The 21,419-nt window shown below is 39.9% G+C and overlaps 1 protein-coding gene across 1 annotated transcript in view; it reads left to right on the top strand.

The window, feature by feature from the left end:
* The window catches only part of LOC128685669 (endoribonuclease Dicer-like), a 117,123-nt gene extending 110,353 nt beyond the window's left edge, over positions 1 to 6,770 (top strand). The window contains exon 5 of the mRNA XM_070094412.1: positions 6,741 to 6,770. Coding sequence (XP_069950513.1) covers positions 6,741 to 6,770 — 30 coding nt within the window. The remainder of the gene's footprint in view (positions 1 to 6,740) is intronic.
* Positions 6,771 to 21,419: the final 14,649 nt, after the last annotated feature.

The following is a 21,419-nucleotide window of genomic DNA, read 5'->3' as shown; positions in this document are numbered from 1 at the left end:
CTCTATCATACCTCATCTGAAAGCTATATATAGATCCTGCCTCCACTACATCACTTTCCAGACTATTCCACTTCCTGACCACTGTGACTGTAGAAGTACTTCCTAACATCTCTGTGACTGTTGGGTAGACTTCAGGATGTAAATGGTTATAGAGGGGCCACATATATATCAGATCACTTTTTAGTTGTAGCTACAGTGAGAGTAAAAGGTTGATGGGATACGCTGAGGTCAGTGGTCACGTGCGGTCATACCTGCCTAAGCTCTTGGGAGTTAGCGTGGACTGTTAACAAGCACCATGGCTTGTTGTAGTGCTTTAGAATCCCAGGTTCAAGTGTTGAAGAAGGAGATTCTACTTCTTCAGGAGGAAAATAGGAAGCTGAAGCTTCGCATAGATGAGTTTGGGAGCGAGCATGAGAAGGATTTAGCTGGTAAGGTAGGAATGGTCACCAGCAGTGATAGTGGCAGCCGCTTTAAGTGGCAAGTGGTTCACAGTTCAGGAAGAAGGAAGATGAGAGTTAATAGAGAAGATGTGAAGGTAGGAAATCAATTCTCTGTTCTCCAAGACAAGTGTACTTCAGTGGTTAGTGAGATTGAAGGTACCACTGATTCCCCTGCTAATCAAGGTAAGAATATTTTAATAGTAGGCAATTCTCAGGTAAGATATATGGACCGTGCATTTTGTAACAGACAGAAAGGTCAGACAGAGAGTGTGTCTTCCTGGAGCTGGTGTTGGCGACATAGTCAGCAGGTTGGATAATATTATGGCAGGTAATGGGAACAAGCCCATTATCTGTCTTAGTGCTGGGGGTAATGACATTGGGAAAGGCAGGAGAGAGGAGCTGCTGGATAAGTACAGGTCAGCCATAGAAGTAGTTAGGTCTAAGGGAGGGATCCCAGTCATATGTAGCATCTTGCCTAGAAAGGGAGTGGGCAATGAATGGATGTCTAGGGCAATTGGTATAAATTGCTGGCTAGACAGGTACTGCAAGGAACTTGTAATCCCATTCATTGATAACTGGGACCTATTGTTTGGCAAACGTGATATGTATGCAAGGGATGGGTTCATCTCTCTGGGGATGGAGTGGTTGCATTAGCCAATTCAATTGAGAGGGTAATTGATGACTTGTCTAGGAATTTAAACTGATAGATTATAGATGTATGGGTGTTTGTGGGAAACAATCAGGCTGCAGCATTAGGGTTAAAAACAGCAGTTATTACCGAGATACCTCAGGGATATGTTTAAAAGACAATATCCAAAATAAAGTTGCTAGTAATGGCAAATCAATTGATCAACAAACAAAGAGAGATAGTAGAGGGTAACGAGTGACTAGCTCCCTTAAGGTTTACTATACAAATACATAGTAGGAGTCTAAGAAGTAAGATAGATGAGCTGAAATTACTTGCAAGTGTAGGTAATATAGATATTATTGGTGTAACAAAGACCTGGTTCAACCTGAAAGATAGAGAAATGCCTTCTGAATGCAACATACAGGGTTATAAACTATTCCACACTGATAGGGTCAACAGGAAGGGTGGTGGTGTGGCGATGTATGTCAGAGAAAATTTAAATTGTTGTCTTAGACATGATATAAGATTAGAAACATCGAACACAGAATCTGTTTGGCTACAGTGTCTCGAGGGACGTGACAAATTGATTTTGGGTGTGATTTATAGGCCCCCAAACCTTGATAGGGAGTGCAGTAAGCTGTTACGGGACGAAATTCATAAGGCATCTAGATGTGATAATGGGAGATTTTAACTTAAGACAAATTGATTGGAACAATATGACAGGAAATCTTGAGTCTAGTGACTTTCTTGATACGGTTCAGGATTGCTTTTTAGAACAGACTGTGACAGAACCAACTAGGGGAAACAATCTGCTTGACTTGGTTCTTGCTAGCAAAGATTCACTAATTAAAAATCTTGAGGTTACTGATGAGCTTGAGGAAAGTGATCACAAATCACTTAGTTTCAATATATCATGGAATTACCCAGATAACTGCAATCAAATCTCTGTCCCAGATTTTCACTTGGCCGACTTCATGGGACTGAAAAATTACTTGGGTGGGCTAAATTGGGATGTCCTGACTATGGGTCAGGTAGGTGATCTTGGTTGCCAATATGAAGTTTTTCAGAGCATAGTTCTAGCTGCCCAGACAACTTTTGTTCCGAGTAGGGAAATTAGTTCTAACAAAAATGATCCCAAATGGATGAACAATAGATTAAAACATCTCAGTGGTCAAAAGAGAGGCATATGTAGGTGTATCAAAAGAGGGGATGGGCAGTTAAGAAATCAATATATTCAATTAAAGAGAGAAATTAAAAAAAAGGAATAAGAAAAGCAAAAAGGGATTATGAGGCTAAGGTCACAAGGGATTCAAAGACTAACCCAAAATGGTTCTTTCAGGTATACAGAAGTAAGATTAGGGACAAGATTGGCCCACTTAAGAGTAACTCTGGTCAGATCACTGACAGTGATAAGGATATGTGTGAAATTCTAAATACCTACTTCCTCTCAGTTTTCACCCAGGAAAATACTAGCGATATTCCTGAAATAATAGATTACGTAGAACAGGATGATAATAAACTATGTACGATTGCGGTAACTAGTGATATGGTCCTCAGACAAATAGAGGAACTAAAACCCAACAAATCCCCAGGTCCTGATGAACTGTTTGCAAGGGTGTTAAAGGAATGTAAAGAGGAACTTAGCATACCTTTGGCTAATCTTTTTAACATATCACTACAAACTGGCAAAGTGCCTGATAAGTGGAAAATGGCAAATGTAATACCTATTTACAAGGCAGGTGACAGGTCCTTGGCTTCGAACTATAGACCAATAAGTCTTACCTCCATAGTGGGAAAATTTATGGAATCAATAATTGCCAAAGCAATTCGTAGCCATCTTGACAGGCACAGATTGATTAATGATTCTCAACACGGTTTTACAAAGGGGCGTTCCTGTCTTACAAATTTACTAACTTTTTTCACTAAGGTGTTTGAGGAGGTAGATCATGGTAATGAATATGATATTGTGTATATGGACTTCAGTAAGGCTTTCGATAGAGTTCCACACCAGAGGCTATTGAGGAAACTTAGGGCACACGGAATAGGAGGAGAAATTTTTTCCTGGGTAGAGGCATGGCTGACAAATAGACAGCAGAGAGTTTGCATAAATGGGGAGAAATCAGAATGGGGGCACGTCACAAGCAGTGTTCCTCAGGGGTCAGTGTTGGGCCCGTTGTTGTTCACAATTTACATAAACGACATAGATGAGGCAAAAAAATTGTATTATGAGAACAGATTATCCAACTTACGAGGTGATATAAAAAAGACCTGGAAAACCCTATCAGAAATTCTGGGAACAAAAAAGATATCACGAAATAGCGAAATAAAATTAGCAAAAACAGATGAACCCCAACTCCCACCAACAGAAACAGCAAACAGACTCAATGATTTCTTCTCCACTATAGGACAAAACCTTGCCAATAAAATCCCAAGCTCAGATACCCCACCAAATGACTACCTCACCGGCAACTACCCGAACACACTGTTCCTAGCTCCGACTAACCCATACGAAGTCTCCCTTATTATCAACGCACTAAAAAACAAGGCAGGAGATTTAAATACCTTACCACCCCTTATATACAAAAAAGTGTCACAAGTGCTATCACCAATCATTGCAACACTCTTTAACAAATCCATTGAATCCTCCACCTTCCCTACAGTACTCAAAATAGCAAGGGTCACCCCGATCCACAAAGGAGGAGACCAAACAGAGTTGAATAACTATAGGCCAATATCCAACTTACACACTCTCTCAAAAATCTTCGAAAAATTAATTCATAAACGAATCTACTCCTACCTTATCTCCCAAAACATACTCAACCCCTGCCAATTTGGATTCAGGCCTAATAAAAATACTAATGATGCTATTATACACATGCTAGAACATATATACACTGCAATAGAGAAAAAAGAAGTCCCACTGGGGATCTTCATTGACTTACGTAAAGCTTTTGATACAGTTGACCATGACTTGCTCCACGTAAAATTGTCACACTATGGTATAAGAGGGCACTCCCTCAACTACCTCAAGTCTTACCTCAGCAACAGAAGCCAATATGTGTACGCAAATGGGGCAAACTCTTCTGCACAACCAATTACAGTTGGTGTCCCACAGGGAAGTGTCCTTGGCCCTCTTCTCTTTCTCCTATACATAAATGACCTTCCAAATGCTTCGCAATTACTCAAACCCACACTATTTGCAGATGACACTACATACGTCTTCTCTCACCCGAGCCCAGTCACGCTAGCCAATACTGTAAATACCGAATTACAGAAAATATCTACCTGGATGAGGACTAACAAACTTACACTAAACATTGACAAAACCTACTTCATTCAGTTTGGTAACAGAGCTACAGATGTCCCTCTTAACATAATGATAAATGGATCACCTATCACAAAACTAACAGAGGGAAAATTCTTAGGAATCCACCTTGATAATAGACTCAAATTTCATACACATATACATCAAATTTCTAAGAAAATTTCCAAGACTGTAGGCATACTATCGAAGATACGGTACTATGTTCCACAGTCAGCCCTCCTGGCCCTATATCACTCTCTTATTTACCCCTATCTCACCTATGGAATTTGTGCATGGGGCTCAACAACAATTAACCATCTCAGACCACTAATTACCCAACAAAAGGCTGCAGTTAGAATGATAACAAATTCTCACTACAGGCAGCACACTCCACCAATATTCAATACACTAAACCTACTCACCATACAAAACATCCATACTTATTACTGCACCTATTACATACATAGAACACTTAACTCTGATATTAACCCTCCCCTCAAACATCTCCTTGCCAACCTCAACAGAACACATGACCATAACACAAGGCACAGATCACTCTTTGATGTTCCTCGTGTCCATCTCACACTATGCAAAAACTCAATGCACATAAAAGGCCCTAAAATCTGGAATTCATTACCTGTAAATATAAAAGAAACACAACCTGTTTATAAATTCAAGTCTCTTCTCAAAGATTACTTACTCACCCAAAACCAAATAAATACTGAATAACTGAACATTATAAATTGTATATCTTAAATGTTTCTCACAATTATATCACATAAATGTTAAACCTAAAACCCAATCTAACTTTATTATTTTTTAAATACACTACCTAACAGAATCACTACCTAACTGAATGCAACCATATGACCTGTCTTTGTAATACTCACTTGTGCTTTATAGTTATCTGTTTACATTAATGTTTTATCACTGATTTCATCATTGCTTAGTAGCAGCGCTGTATAGTCCTTGTGGCTTAGCGCTTCTTTTTGATTATAATAATAATAATAATCATTGCTTAGTTAATCTTAAGTTAATTTTAAGCCAGCCCGTAATGCTATGCATAGTATAAGTGGCTTTGGCATACTGCTCTTATCTGTATTTTTTTTGTACCTCTGTATGTGTGCACAAATTGGAAATAAATAAAAAAAAATAAATAAATAGCGACATAAGCAAATTTGCTGATGACACCAAAATAGGTTGTCCAATTCATTCTAATGAGGACATTAGAGCACTCCAAGATGATTTGAATAGACTGACGCAATGGTCGGAGAAGTGGCAGATGCAGTTTAATGTTGACAAATGCAAAGTTCTAATTGTTGGACAGGTAAATAACCATGCCACATATAAACTAAATAATGTAGATCTTAATACTACTGATTGCGAAAAGGATTTAGGAGTTCTGGTTAGCAGTAACCTAAAACCAAGACAACAGTGCATTAGTGTTCACAATAAAGCTAACAGAATTCTTTGCTTCATATCTAGAAGTATAAATAATAGAAGTCCTCAGGTTGTTCTTCAACTCTATATATCCTTGGTTAGGCCTCATTTAGACTATGCTGCTCAGTTCTGGTCACCGTATTACAGAATGGATATAAATGCTCTGGAAAACGTACAAAGGAGGATGACAAAGATGATCCCATGTATCAGAAATCTTCCCTATGAGGATAGACTGAGGGCCCTGAATCTGCACTCTCTCGAAAGGCGTAGAATTAGGGGGGGGGTATGATCGAGGTGTATAAATGGAAAATAGGAATAAATAAAGGGGATGTAAATAGCCTGCTGAAAATTTCCAGCCAAGATAGGACTCGCAGCAGTGGTTTCAAGTTGGAAAAATTCAGATTCAGGAAGGATATAGGAAAGCACTGGTTTGGTAATAGAGTTGTGGATGAGTGGAACAAACTCCCGAGTACAGTTATTGAGGCTAAAACGTTGTGTAGTTTTAAAAATAGGTTAGATAAATACATGAGTGGGTGTGAGTTGGACATGACTAGCTTGTGCTGCTGGGTCTGGTGCAGTGCTCCATCCTTGAGTGGAGGACCAGACTGGGTGGGTCATTGGGATAATCCAGGGGGTGGGTCATTGGTCTAATCCAGGGGGGGGACATGGACCTGCTCTGCATGGGTCAGTAGGCCTGTTGCGGTGTTCCTTCTTTCTTATGTTCTTATGTTCTTCAGGAAAATAGAAGCAACAAGTTAGAAAGTGAGGTGAGGGTTTATGAACTGAGGAAGGAGGTAGTTAGAGTGAGATATAAACAACTACTGGAGGATAGATGGGCTAGTGAGAGTATAGGGAATGGGGTCGAAGATGTATGTGATAGGTTTAAGAATGTAGTGTTAGAGTGTTCAGCAGAAGTTTGTTGTTACAGGAAACTGGGCGCAGGAGGGAAGAAGAGTGATTGGTGGAATGATGATGTAAAGAGTAGTAAGGGAGAAAAGGTTAGCGTATGAGAGGTTTTTACAAAATAGAAGTGATGCAAGGAGGGAGGAGTATATGGAGAGGAAAAGAGAGGTTATGAGAGTGGTGAAGCAATGTAAAAAGAGAGCAAATGAGAGAGTGGGTGAGATTTTATTGAAAATAAGAAAAAGTTTAGGGGTGAGATTAATAAGCTGAGGAAGCCTCGGGGATGAATGGATTTGATAGTTAAAAATAAAAAGGTAGAGTTATTAAATGGAGAGTTAGAAGTATTGAGAAGATAGAGGGAATATTTTGAGAAATTGTTAAATGTTGATGAAGACAGGGAAGCGGTGATTTTGTGTACAGTATAGGGCAAGGAGGAATAACATCTTGCAGGAATGAGGAAAAGCCAGTTTTGAGTGTGGGGGAAGTTTGTGAGGCAATGGGTAGAATGAAAAGGGGTAAGGCAGCTGTGATTGATGGGATTAAGATATAAATGTTAACCCTTTGACTGTCGCGGTCATATACATACGTCTTACGAGGTACAGTGTTTGACGTATATATACTCATAAATTCTAGCGGCTTCAAATCAAGAAGGAGAAAGCTGGTAGGCCCACATGTGTGGTCAGTGTGCACCATATAAAAAAAATCCTGGAGCACGCAGTGCATAATGAGAAAAAAAAACAACTCCGACCGTTTTTTTTTTAATTAAAATGCCGAATTTGTGGTCTCTTTTCGTATAGTATTTATGATTGTATTCTCGTTTTCTTGGTCTCATATGATAGAATGGAAAACATATAATAGAAATCGAGGTGATTTTGATTGATTTTACTTTAAAAAAAAATGGAAATGGAGCTCAAAGTAGGGGAATTGTTTGATATTTGCCGATGTTCAAAAGTAAACAAATGATGCTATTGTCCAATGAATGTCCAACTAGCCATTCTAATATGCAGTCATGAATGGGTTGATGTTATTTATACAATTATTACAGTATTGCAGTAGTCTGCATAATAGTAAATCTTCTATTTTTTGTTTGAATAAAAATTCAAAATAGAAAGCAAGAGTAATATCAGAGGGGCTTGGAGACATGACTGATGAACAGAGAAAATGTTATTTTAGAGCCAGGAATGTCTGCATTGTTCATTCTGGACCTTATTTTGAAATTGTCATATTTTTAAATTTTTGTGAAATTGGCCAAATTGCAAATTTCTGACCACGTTATTGGGTAGTTGAAATTGGTAAATGGGCAGTTTCTTGTACTCAATCGATAGAAAAAACGGAGTTCTAAAGAAATAGCTATGAGTTTGGTCGACTGGAATAATGGAATTAGCCGAAAATAGGGCTCAAAGTGGGCGAAATCGCCGATTTGTAAATATCGCCAAGGCCTCTAACTTCACAAAAGCGTAATTCCGTCAGTTTTCCATCAAATTTCGTTTTTTGGTGTCATTACAATCGGGAAAAGATTCTCTATCATTTCATAAGAAAAAGTATTTTTTTTTTTTTGAAATTTTGCGACACCAGGAGACACCTCAGGATCGGGGGTTGCGACAGTCAAGGGGTTAAAAGCAGGTGGGGATATAGTTTTTGGAGTTGTTGGTGCTTTTATTTAATAAATGTGTGGAAGAGGGTAAGGTACCTAGGGATTGGCAGAGAGCTGGGGAGCAGGGGATGAGTCCACTCCTTCAAATTACTGTCCAGTAAGCCTGACATCTATAGTGGGCAAGTTATTAGAATCAATTATAGCTGACATTATCAGAAGTCACCTTGAAGAGCATAACTTGATAAATGAATCTCAGCATGGATTCACGAGAGGTCGTTCCTGCCTGACAAACTTACTGACGTTCTTCAATAGAACATTTGAGGCAGTTGACAGTGATAAGGAATATGATATTGTTTATTTGGATTTTAGTAAAGCCTTTGATAGAGTACCTCACAAGAGACTCTTAAGAAAAGTGGCAGCTCATGGTATAGGAGGTAAAGTTCTAGCATGGATTGAGGCATGGCTTACCAATAGAAAGCAGAGAGTTACCATTAATGGAGTGAAATCTGAATGGGGATTAGTCACTAGTGGCATTCCACAAGGATCAGTTTTAGGCCCTCTCTTGTTCATAATTTACATTAATGACCTTGATGAAGGGATTACGAGTGACATGAGTAAGTTTGCTGATGATACAAAGATAGACCGTATAATTCACTCTGAGGAGGATATCAATGAACTCCAGGACGATTTGGACAAATTAATGTCTTGGTCTGAAAAGTGGCAGTTGAAGTTCAATGTGGATAAGTGTAAGGTACTTGCCCTTGGTAATGAAAATAACCCTCGAAGCTATAATCTAGGTGAAGTAGAGCTTGATCATACAGAATGTGAAAGACTTGGGAGTCATGGTAAGCAGAAATCTAAAGCCAAGACAGCAGTGCCTTAGTGTGCACAACAAGGCCAACAGATTACTTGGATTTATCTCAAGAAGTATAAGTAACAGAAGTCCAAAAGTTATTTTACAGCTCTGTACATCACTAGTGAGGCCTCATTTAGATTATGCTGCTCAGTTTTGGTCCCCTTACTACAGGATGGACATAGACTCATTAGAGAACATACAGAGAAGAATGACTAAAATGATTTACTGTGTAAGGAACCTCCCGTATGAAGATAGACTTAAAGCCTTATATCTCCACTCTCTGGAGAGGCGTAGAATGAGGGGAGATATCATTGAAGTGTATAAGTGGATGACAGGCATAAACAAGGGAGATATTAATAAAGTACTGAGGGTGTCGAACCAGGTAAGAACCAGAAATAATGGATATAAGTTGGATAAATTTAGATTTAGAAAGGACATAGGTAAGTACTGGTTTTCTAACAGAGTTGTAGATGCGTGGAACAGTCTTCCCAGTGGGGTGATAGAGGCTAGGACCTTGGGTAGCTTTAAGAAGAGACTGGACAAATATATGAGTGGGAGGGGCTGGGTATGATTGGTGTCATTGGGTACAGGAGTTATTTCTTGGGTAGCTTTAGGTAGAGGTCATTTTGATAAGGACCTACCTCGTATGGGCCAGTAGGCCTTCTGCAGTGTTCCTACATTCTTATGTTCTTATGTTCTTATAAAGGCAAAGGGGACAAAAGAGAGTGCAAAAATTATAGGGAGATAAGTCTGTTGAGTATACCTGGTAAAGTGTATGGTAAAGTTATTATTGAAAGAATTAAGAGTAAGATGGAGAGGAGGATGACAGATGAACAAGGAGGCTTTAGGAAAGGTAGGGGGTATGTAGACCAAGTGTTTACAGTGAAACATATAAGTAAACATTATTTAGATAAGGGTAATGAGGTTTTTGTGGCATTTATGGATTTGGAAAAGGCATATGACAGGGTGGATAGGGGGACAGTGTGGCAAAAGTAGGTTACTGAAAGCAGTGAAGAGTTTTTACAGGGCTAGTGAGGCTCAGGTTAGAGTCTGTAGGAGAGAGGGAGATTATTTCCTGGTAAAAGTAGACCTTAGACAAGGATGTGTGATGTCACCATGGTTGTTCAATATAATTATAGATGGAGTTGTAAGAGAAGTGAATATGCAGGTATTGGCAAGAGGTGTGGTGTTAAAAGATATAGAATCTATCACAAAGTGGGAGTTGTCACAGTTGCTCTTTGCTGATGACACTGTGCTTTTGGGAGATTCTGAAGAGAAGTTGCAGAGGTTGGTGGATGAGTTTGGTAGGTTATGTAAAAGAAGGAAATTAAAAATGAATATAGGAAAGAGTAAGGTGATGAGGATAACCAAAAAATTAGGTCACGAATGATTGGAGGGAGAGAATATGGAGGAGAAAGTATTCAGATAATTAGGAGTGGACGTGTCAGTAGATGGGTCTATGAAAGATGAGGTGAGTCATGGAATTGGTGAAGGGGGGAAAAAGTTGAGTGGTGCACTTAGAAGTCTGTGGAGACATAGAACTCGGTCCATGTAGATGAATAGTTCAGAGAACCAACAAGTTGATAAATTAAACACATTTGCAACACTTGTGTATCTTTAATGAGGAAATGTTTCACCACACAGTAGCTTCATCAGCTCATACAAAGGAGAATGGCAAAGAACAGGAGGAGTTTGAGGTAATCAGTCCCTCAGTCTTGAGTTGATGTAATCAGTCCATCAATCTTGAACATAAGAACATAAGAAAGGAGGAACACTGCAGCAGGCCTGTTGGCCCATACTAGGCAGGTATATGTGCGAAGAATTGGCTTATATACTGTAATCAAATGTGATACCAACTACGACTGTTTCACCTCACCTGCCTACAGTATATAAGCCACTCCTTCGCATATATGCTGTATTCTTTTCAAGATTGATGGATTGATTACATTGACTCAAGGCTGAGGGACTGATTACCACAAACTTATCCAGTTCTTCATCATTTTCCTTTGCAAAGAGGGGAACGTATGAGAGTATAATTTTACCAACACTCTTATATGGGTGTGAAGCATTGGTGGTGAATGTTGCAACAATGAGAAGGCTGGAGGCAGTGGAGATGTCATGTCTGAAGGCAGTGTGTGGTGTGAATACAATGCAAAGAATTCATAGTTTGGAAATTAGGAGGAGGTGTGGGATTACCAGCTGATTACCAGCTAATTACCCCTCCTCACCCAGAGGGGTGAAGAGGGGTTATTGAGGTGGTTCAGACATATAGAGAGGATGGAACAAAATAGAATGACTTCAAGGCAGTATAAATCTGTAGTGGAGGGAAGGCAGGGTAGGGGTTGGCCTAGGAAAGGTTGGAGGGAGGGGGTAAAGGAGGTTTTGTGTGAGGGGCTTGGACTCCCAGCAAGCATGCGTGAGCGTGTTAAAAGTGAATGGAGGTACTACCGTCCTACCAAATGAGTGTGAAACACAAGCCTGTACATAATGGGTTTGCATGATGGTAGGATTGTTGGTGTCTTTTTCTGTCTCATAAAAATGCAAGGTTGCAGGTATGTCTTGCTACTTTTACTTACACTTAGGTCACACTACACATGCATGTACTAGCATGTATATACTAACCACTCTGGGTTTTCTTCTATTTTCTTCCTAGTTCTTGTTCTTCTTTGTTTCTGCTTATCTCCATGGAGAAGTGGAAAAGAATTCTTCCTCTGTAAGCTATGAGCATTGTAGGAGGCGACTAAATGCTGGGAGCAATGGGCTAGTAACCCCTTCTCCTGTATAAACTACTAAAAACATGGAAAAGAAAACTTCATAAAATTGGGGTGTTTGAATGTGTACGGGCATAGTTTGAATGATAAAGAAATGATTGCTAATGTTATGAATGGAAAGAAGTTGGATGTCCTAGCCCTAAGCAAAACAAAGCTGAAAGGGGTAGGGGAGTTTCAGTGGGGAGAAATAATTGGGATTATGTCAGGAGTACCTGAGAGAGTTAGAGCTAAGGAAGGGGTAGCAATAATGTTGAAGGATCAGTTATGGATAGAGAAGAGGCAATATAAATGAATAAATTCAAGGATTATGTAGATTAAAATAAGGGTTGGATATGAAAAGTAGGTCATGAAAAGTGTATGCACCTAGAGAAGAGAGGAGTCTAGAGGAGAGAGAGAGAGAGAGAGAGAGAGAGAGAGAGAGATTTTAGGAGATGTTAAGCGAATGTATACAAGCTTTTGAATCAAATGAGAGAGTAATTGTGGTAGGGGACCTAAATGTTACAGTAGGAGAAGCATTTAGAGAGGGTGTGGTAGGTAAGTTTGGGGTGCCAGGTGTAAATAATAATGGGAAGCATTTGATTGAACTTTGTATAGAAAGAGGTTTGGTTATAGGTAACACATATTTTAAGAACAAGAGGATAAATAAATATAGGGTATAATGACAGTACAAATGTTTGTTAAACTAAGTATTGGTAGATAGAAGGTTGTTGGGTAGACTTCAGGATATACATGTTTATAGAGGGGCCACATATATATCAGATCACTTTTTAGTTGTAGCTACAGTGTGCATAAAAGGTAGATGGGATACAAGGAAAATGGAAGCAGCAAGTAAAAGAGAGGTGGAGGTTTATAAACTGAAGGAGGAGGCAGTTAGCGTAAGATTTAAACAACTGTTGGAGGACAGATGGGTTAGTGTGAGTATAGGCACTAGGGTAGAAGATGTATGGGGAAAGTTTAAGAATACAGTGGACCCTCGACTAACGCTATTAATCCGTTCCTGAGAGCTCATCGTTAGTCAAAATTATCATTAGTCAAGTTAATTTTCCCCATAAGAAATAATGGAAATCAAATTAATCCGTGTAGGACACCCCAAAGTATGAAAAAAAAATTGTTTTTACCACATGAAATATTAATTTTAATACACACAAACTGAAGAAGACATGCACAGTTACATGACACTTACCTTTATTGAAGATCTGGTGATGATTGTTGGGATGGGAGGAGGGGAGAGTGTTGATGGTCTTAGTGTTTAGAAGGGGAATCCCCTTCCATTAGGACTTGAGGTGGCAAGTCCTTTTCCAGGGTTACTTCCCTTACCTTTAAATCTCTCAAACCAACCTTTGCTGGCCTTAAATTCACTCACATCACCACTAGTTGCTGGCATTTTTTTCATTAAATCGTCATGCAACTTCCTAGCCTTTTCACATATGATCGCTTGAGAGATACTATCTCCTGCTGTCTGTTTTTCGTTTATCCACACCAATAACAGTCTCTCAACATCTTCGAGTACTTGCGATCTCAGTTTCGAAAACATAGTTGCACCTTTGGCAAGAACAGCTTCCTTGATTGCCGTTTTCTTGGCCACAATAGTAGCGATGGTTGATTGGGGTTTTGTGTACAACCTGGCCAGCTCGGAGATGCGCACTCCACTTTCATACTTAGCAATGATCTCTTTCTTCATATCCATAGTAATTCTCACCCTTTTTGCTGTAGGGTTGGCACTAGAAGCTTTCTTGGGGCCCATGGTGACTTATTTTGCAGGTGCAATCACTAAAAAGCCTGTGATAGCATGAAATGTTCCAATTGTATGCTTGGAAGCGACTGCGGTGGCTGGCTGGCTTGTAAACATTGGCCAGAAGTGGACGCGTCAGACGGAACAAATAGTGTTGGTCGAGTTTTTTAGCGCTAGTTGAGGCAAAAATTTTGCGTTAAAATGTATCGCTAGTCGGATTTATCGTTAATCGATGCCATCGTTGGTCGAGGGTGCACTGTATAGCATTAGTGCTCGGCAGAAGTTTGTGGTTACAGGAAAGTGGGTGCAGGAAGGAAGAAGAGTGATTGGTGGAATGATGATGTAAAGAAAGTAGTAAAGGAGAAAAAGTTAGCATATGAGAGGTTTTCACAAAGTAGAAGTGATGCAAGGAGGGAGGAGTATATATAGAGAAAAAGAGAGGTTAAGATATGGTGAAGCAGTGTAAGAAGAGAGCAAATGAGAGAGTGGGTGAGATGTTATCAACAAATTTTGTTGACAGTAAGAAAAAGTTATGGAGTGAGACTAATAAGTTGAGAAAGCCTAGGAAACGAATGGATTTGTTAGTCAGAAATAGGAGAGGAGAGTTATTAACCCTTTCACTGTCGAGATCATTGCTCACAAATTTGCTCTCTATGTCGAAGAATTTTAAAAAATTACTATATTTTTTCTTATAAAATGACACAAAATCTTTTTCTGATGGTAATGACACCAAAAGTACAAAATTTGATGGAAAACTTATGGAATTACTCTCTCACAAAGTTAGCGATCTTGGCGATATATATGCACCAGTGATTTTGCCCACTTTGAGCCCTATTTTCAGCCAATTTCATTGTTCCATTTGACTAAACTCATAGCTATTTCGCTAAAAGTCCACTTGTTCTAACGATTGAGTACAGTGGTCCCTTGATAATCGTAAGGCTTGACAGTCGTAATTTTCGAAAATCATAATGTTATTTTTGTCAAAACATTGGCTCGCAAATCGCCGTTTGACTCGTGAATTGACGTTTGTCCCGGACACGTACACATGGCTCCGAGCCACCTCACCCTCTCTTCCCAGCCAGTGTGCCATTGTCTACCAGTGTGTGACGGTCCCCTCACTTGTTCATACGAAATATTTCATAATATTCCATTCATTGTAGTGCTTGCAACTGCTAAATAAGCTACCATGGCTCCAAAGAAAGCTTCTAATGCCAAGCCTTTGGTAAAGAAGATGAGAAATATGATTGAATTTAAGAAAAACATCATTGAACAATATGAAAGTGGCATACGTGTGGCCGAACTGGCTAGGATGTATAACAAACCCCATACAACCATAGCTTCCATCGTGGCCCAAAAAAAAAAGGAAATCAAGGAAGCTGTTGTTGCAAAGGGGGTAAATATGCTAACAAAAATGAGATCACCAGTACTCAAAGATGTTGAGAAGTTGTTATTGGTGTGGATAAACGAGAAGCAATTAGCAGGAGATAGTCTTATGCAGTCGATTATTTGTGAAAAGGCTTAGCAGTTGCATGACGATTTGGTAAAGAAATTGCCTGCAACGAGTACTGATATTTGTGAATTTAAGGACAGCAAAGGCTGGTTTGAGAGATTTAAGAACCGTAGTGGCATACACAGTGTGATAAGGCATGGCGAGGCTGCCAGTTCAGACAAAATTGCAGCTACAAAATTCACGAGTAAATTCAAGGAGTACATAGAGGCTGAAGGATTGAAACCTGAACATGTGTTCAATTGTGACGAAATAGGCCTCTTTTGGAAGAAAATGCCAAAGAGGACCTACATTACTCAGGAGGAAAAGGGACTGCCAGGACACAGGCCTATGGAAGACAGGCTGACGCTCATGTTCTGTGCTGATGCTAGTGGGGATTTCAAAGTGAAGCCGTTACTAGTGTACCATTCTGAAAATCCCACAGAGTGTTCAGGAAAAACAGTGTTGTGTTATGAAGAGTAAATTGTATGTGTTTTGGAAAGCTAATCATAAGGCATGGGTCACGAGGGAAGTTTTCGTCGAGTGGTTCAATGAAGTGTTTGGCCCTAGTGTGAAGAATTACCTCCTGGAAAAGAAATTGGATCTTGAGTGCCTCCTAGTAATGGACAATGCACCTCCTCATCCTCCAAACTTGGATGACATAATTCTGGAGGAGTTTGGGTTCATCACAGTAAAGTTCTTGCATCGTAATACTACTTCTCTCCTCCAGCCCATGGACCAGCAGGTCATTTCAAACCTTAACCCTTTGACTGTCGAAAGGCCCAATCCTGAAGTGTCTTCCGGTGTCGCAAAATATTCGAAAAAAAAAATTATTTTTTCTTGTAAAAATGTTAAGATTATTTATCTGATTGTTTTAGTCCAAAAAAAAAAAAATTTCCCATCAGTACTTACCGAGATATAGAGGCATGAAGTTTGCAGAAAATTAGCCGCGTATGGCAACAGCGGTGACTGCCGCTCACCCGGTAAACTTTGGTTTACTTGTATTTGAAGGTTTGTTGTTTTTTTCACTATTTTATTTTTTCACATAACTTATGTAGCTTGTGAGACCAAAGTAAGGTGCAATGTACATATATACACTCATTGTATACAACACAATAAGCACACAAACATAATTATCAATATATTATTTACAAAACTTTTTTACAAAAACAAACAATGCAAAAAATTGTTTATTACTATTGTTCTATAATATATATACAAATGTACAGTCACTGGACATATTCCTAGAAGTTCTGCAGCTTGTGTAACTCTTTGAAACATGGTGTCATACACAATGGTGTTTTACACTCTCACACAAAACTAGTGTGTGTGCATTTTTGTGGAAGTTTTTTTTTTATGTGCAAAGACAAAACACCTCGTCTGAGCAGTTTTCTTCAAAGTATTAGCAGGCAATTGTGTTATGTAGTTATCCTAGGTAAATGGTCGTGTGTCATCATTCCTTCCTGCATTCCTTTCCTACCTTCCTGCATTGCTTTCCTACCTTCCTGCATTCCTTTCCTACCTTCCTGCAATCCTTTCCTACCTTCCTTCCTACATTCCTTTGTCTTTCCTTACTTTTTTCCTTCCTTTGATCTCATCCTTCCTTCATTCCTGCCTTCCATTCTTCCTTCTGGTTTCTATAATATATATACACATATATAGTCACTAGATACTTTCATATAACTGCTATCTTCATTCAGCAAGTTTGTCTTGTGTGCAAGTGTGTGGCTTATAATTGTTTTGAGTCAGGAGTCAGCAGCTATCAAAATGACATATTATCTCATTACTCACTCTCCCTACTGCCTGTCTCTCTCTTTCTATCTGTCTGTCTATCTCTGTCTCACAGGTACACATAAATACAAGTATACATAATGTAAATTACCTAGGATAACCCAAAAAATCCAGACAAACTGCCATACTCTGCTTGAAGATGTGAGTAAACGTGATGATGACGCAGTCTTGTGGCTCTCTCTGAGACGGAGAGCTAGACGGATAGAGAGGGAGCTTGGCAGACAGACAAATAGACAGACAGAAATGTTTGTGTACCAGCAAAAACAAAGCGAGGGGGATGGGCATCTAATCTTTTTTTATCAGCTGCCCCCTCCCTCCACCCTCGTTTATGCTCATCAAACGTCAGCTCTTATCAGATGTTATCTCCACTTATCTTGTCACTGTCGTGGGGCGAAATGTTTTTCATGCTTCAAGGCAACATGTTATTACATATTATTACGTATTATTATTATTACATCGTCGTCGTCGTCGTCGTCGTCGTCGTCGTCGTCCTCCTTCTCCTCGTCCTCCTCCTCCTCCTCCTCCTCGTCCTCCTCGTCCTCCTCGTCCTCCTCCTCCTCCTCCTCCTCCTCCTCCTCCTCCTCCTCCTCCTCCTCCTCTTCCTCTTCCTCTTCCTCTTCCTCTTCCTCCTCGACATCATGAAATTGATCTTCACTGACACTTCACACTGACACTCCCCAGCAAATCTGTCGCATATTTCTTACCACTAGACATGCTGAAAAAGGACGACTGAAATGGCATTCCCACAATGCACCACTGGCTCCCCAATTTTTTTTTATGTGGTGCGCACTGACCATGGAGACCCATTCTTTCACATGTGGGCCTACCATCTTTCTCCTGCTTGATTTGAAGCCGCTAGAGTTTATGCATATAAATACGTCAAACACAGTATCTCCTATGACGTATATATACGACCGCGACAGTCAAGGGGTTAAAAAACTCTACACCAAAGCAATGTTTCAAAGGTGCTTTAATGTGACCTCAGACACTCACTTGACCCTAAGAGAGCTTTGGAAAGAACATTTCAGTATTCTCCATTGCGTAAGCCTTATAGGTAAGGCTTGGGAGGGAGTGACTACCAGGACTTTGAACTCTGCTTGGAGAAAATTGTGGCCAGATTGTGTCCACAAGAGGGATTTTGAAGGGTTTGGGGCTGACCCTGATGAGCCTATGACAGTTGTGAAATCTATTGTGGCATTGGGGAGTTCCATGGGGTTGGATGTAAGTTTGGAGGATGTGGATGAGTTGGTGGAGGATTGCAACGAAGAGCTAATCACTGTGGAGCTGCAAGAGCTTCAGCAGGAACAGCAACAGACTGCAGCTCGGAATATTGCTGCAGAGAAGGAGGATGAGAGATGGAAGAAACTGCCGTCTTCAGAAATTAAGGAGTTTTTTGAAATGTGGGGTAGGATGGAAAGATTTATGGAGAAACATCACCCTGACAAGGCTGTTGCAAGCCATATCGGCAACTTGTACAGTGACAAAGTCTTGGCCCATTTTAAGGAAGTTTTAAAGAGACGTCAGAAACAGAGCTCTCTGGACAAGTATTTAGAGCCACAGGTGTACAATGACTCAAGCTGGTCCTAGTGGCATTAAGAAACAGAGAAGAGAAGTAACCCCAGAAAAGCACTTGGTACCTGAGGTGTTGATGGAAGGGGATTCCCCTTCCAAACTATAACTAATTCAGTCTCTCTCCTTCTCCAGTCTCCCATACACTAAGAAGGATCTCCAAAAAAGGTAAGTGTTATGCTGTTAATGTTTCATTCATCATGTCCCATTGTATTGCATATGTACTACATCTATATTTCATGTAAAAAAATTTTTTGTTTTAATACTTCAGGGTGTCTGGAACGGATTACAGTGAACCCCCGGTTTACGATATTATTTCATTCCAGAAGTATGTTCAGGTGCCAGTACTGAACGAATTTGTTCCCATAAGGAATATTGTGAATTAGATTAGTCCATTTCAGACCCCCAAACATACATGTACAAACGCGCTTACATAAATACACTTACATAATTGGTCGCATTGGGAGCTGATCGTAAAGCAGGGGTCCACTGTAATTGTATTTACATTATTTCTTATGGGGAAAATGGATTCGAAAATCGTCAATTTCAATAAGTCACACTTCCAGGAACGAAAAACAAGGGGCCATTGTACAAGAAACCGCCCCATTTACCGATCTCTACTACCCAATAAAGTGGTCAGAAATTCTCACAAATTCAGAAGATGCCAATTTCAAAATAGGGTTCAGAATAAACAATGTACACATTCCTGGCAATAAAATAACATTTTTTTCTCTTCATTAGTCACAGCTCTTGGCCCCTCTTATATTACTCTTGCTTTCAATTTTGAATTTTTATTCACAAAAAATAGAAGATTTACTGTTATGCAGACTACTGCATTATTGTAATAATTGTACAGTGGAACCTCAAATTTTGAACTTAATCCGTTCCAGGAGCTAGCTCTAAATTCAAAAAGTTTAAAAGGCGAAGCAATATTTCCCATAAGAAATAATGGAAATACAATTAATCTGTTCCAGAAACCCAAAAATATTCACAAAAAAAGTACATTTTGTAGATAGTATTGCATTATAGTTTTACATACAGCAAATATAGTATACAATTATTAATGAATTTAAATAAACATGTAAAATAATTATGTGTGAGTGAGGTGAAGGAGTTGAATGATGATGAAAGTATTTTCTTTTTGGGGATTTTCTTTCTTTTTGGGTCACCCTGCCTCGGTGGGAGATGGCCAATTTGTTAAAAAAAAAAAAAAAAGAAATGTAAAATAACATTTTTACTTACCTTTATTGAAGATTGGTGATGGCATCTGGATGATAGGGAGGAGGAGAGAGGGAGTTGGGGTTAGTGTTTGGAAGGAGAATCCCCCTCCATGAGGACTTCAGGTAAAGCCCTCTCTGGGGTTACTTCCTTTCTCTGTCTTTTAATGCCACTAGGACCAGCTTGAGAGTCACTGGATCCCTGTCTCACAAAATAACTGTCCACAGTCCTCTGTTTCTGGTGCCTCTTTAAGATTTCCCTAAAATGGGACATGGTTCTGTCACTGAACTTGTTGCAAAGATGGCTTGCTTCTGCTTGCTTAGGGTGGTACTTCTCCACAAACATATGGATATCATTCCAATTGGCACAAATCTCCTTAATCTTTGAAGAAGGCACCTCATCCATTCCCTCTTCCTCCTCCTCCTCCTCTGAAGCAAGTTCCTGAGCTGTGGTCTGATACTGTTCCAGGTGAAGCTCTTCCAGCTCTTCAGTGGTTAGCTCTTCCCTGTGGTCCTCCACCAACTCTTCCACATCCTCGCCACTCACTTCATATCTATGGTGTTTCTCACTTTCTTTACCACAGCGGTACCACTAGCAAGTTTCTTTGGGCCCACGGTAGCTTATTTCACAGTTCCACAAGCACTAAACACAATGAATTAATCGTGAAATGTTTGAATGAGACCACAGGTTAGTGTTCACTCAAGCTTCAACAAAGCCAGACTGGCGCACAGTGCCTACGTGGGGATGCAGACAGAGCAGGCTGGTGGACAGGTCCGGTACCTGGCAGTTTGTAAAAGGGGGCGAGTTTGATAATGGGGACAAAGTTGGTTCGAAAAAAGTGGTCGATTTTCGAAGAGTTTGATAAGCGATACGTTTGAAATTTGAGGTTCCACTGTATAAATACAGTGGACCCTCGACCAACGATGGCATCGATTAACGATAAATCCGACCAGCGATACATTTTAACGCAAAAATTTTGCCTCGGTTAGCGCTAAAAAACTCGACCAACACTATACATTCCGTCCGAGACGCGTCCACTTCTAGCCAGTGTTTACAAGCCAGCCAGCCACCGCGGTCGCTTCCAAGCATACAGTTGGAACATTTCATATTATCACAGCCTTTTTAGTGATTGCACCTGCAAAATAAGTCACCATAGGCCCCAAGAAAGCTTCTAGTGCCAACCCTACAGCAAAAAGGGTGAGAATTACTATGGATATGAAGATAGAGATCATTGCTAAGTATGAAAGTGGAGTGCGTGTCTCCGAGCTGGCCAGGTTGTACACAAAACCCCAGTCAACCATCGCTACTATTGTGGCCAAGAAAACGGCAATCAAGGAAGCTGTTCTTGCCAAAGGTGCAACTATGTTTTCGAAACTGAGATCGCAAGTGATAGAAGATGTTGAGAGACTGTTATTAGTGTTGATAAATGAAAAACAGATAGCAGGAGATAGCATCTCTCAAGTGATCATATGTGAAAAGGCTAGGAAGTTGCATGAGGATTTAATTAGAAAAATGCCAGCAACTAGTGGTGATGTGAGTGAATTTAAGGCCAGCAAAGGTTGGTTTGAGAGATTTAAGAATCGTAGTGGCAGACATAGTGTGATAAGGCATGGTGAGGCTGCCAGTTTGGACCAAAAAGCAGCTGTAAAATATGTGAAGGAATTCAAGGAGTACATAGACAGTGAAG

Source organism: Cherax quadricarinatus, chromosome 46, assembly GCF_038502225.1.
Source record: "Cherax quadricarinatus isolate ZL_2023a chromosome 46, ASM3850222v1, whole genome shotgun sequence".
NCBI lineage: Eukaryota > Metazoa > Arthropoda > Malacostraca > Decapoda > Parastacidae > Cherax > Cherax quadricarinatus.
The sequence above is the reverse complement of the archived record's forward strand: the minus strand, read 5'-3'. Positions and strand labels throughout refer to the sequence as shown.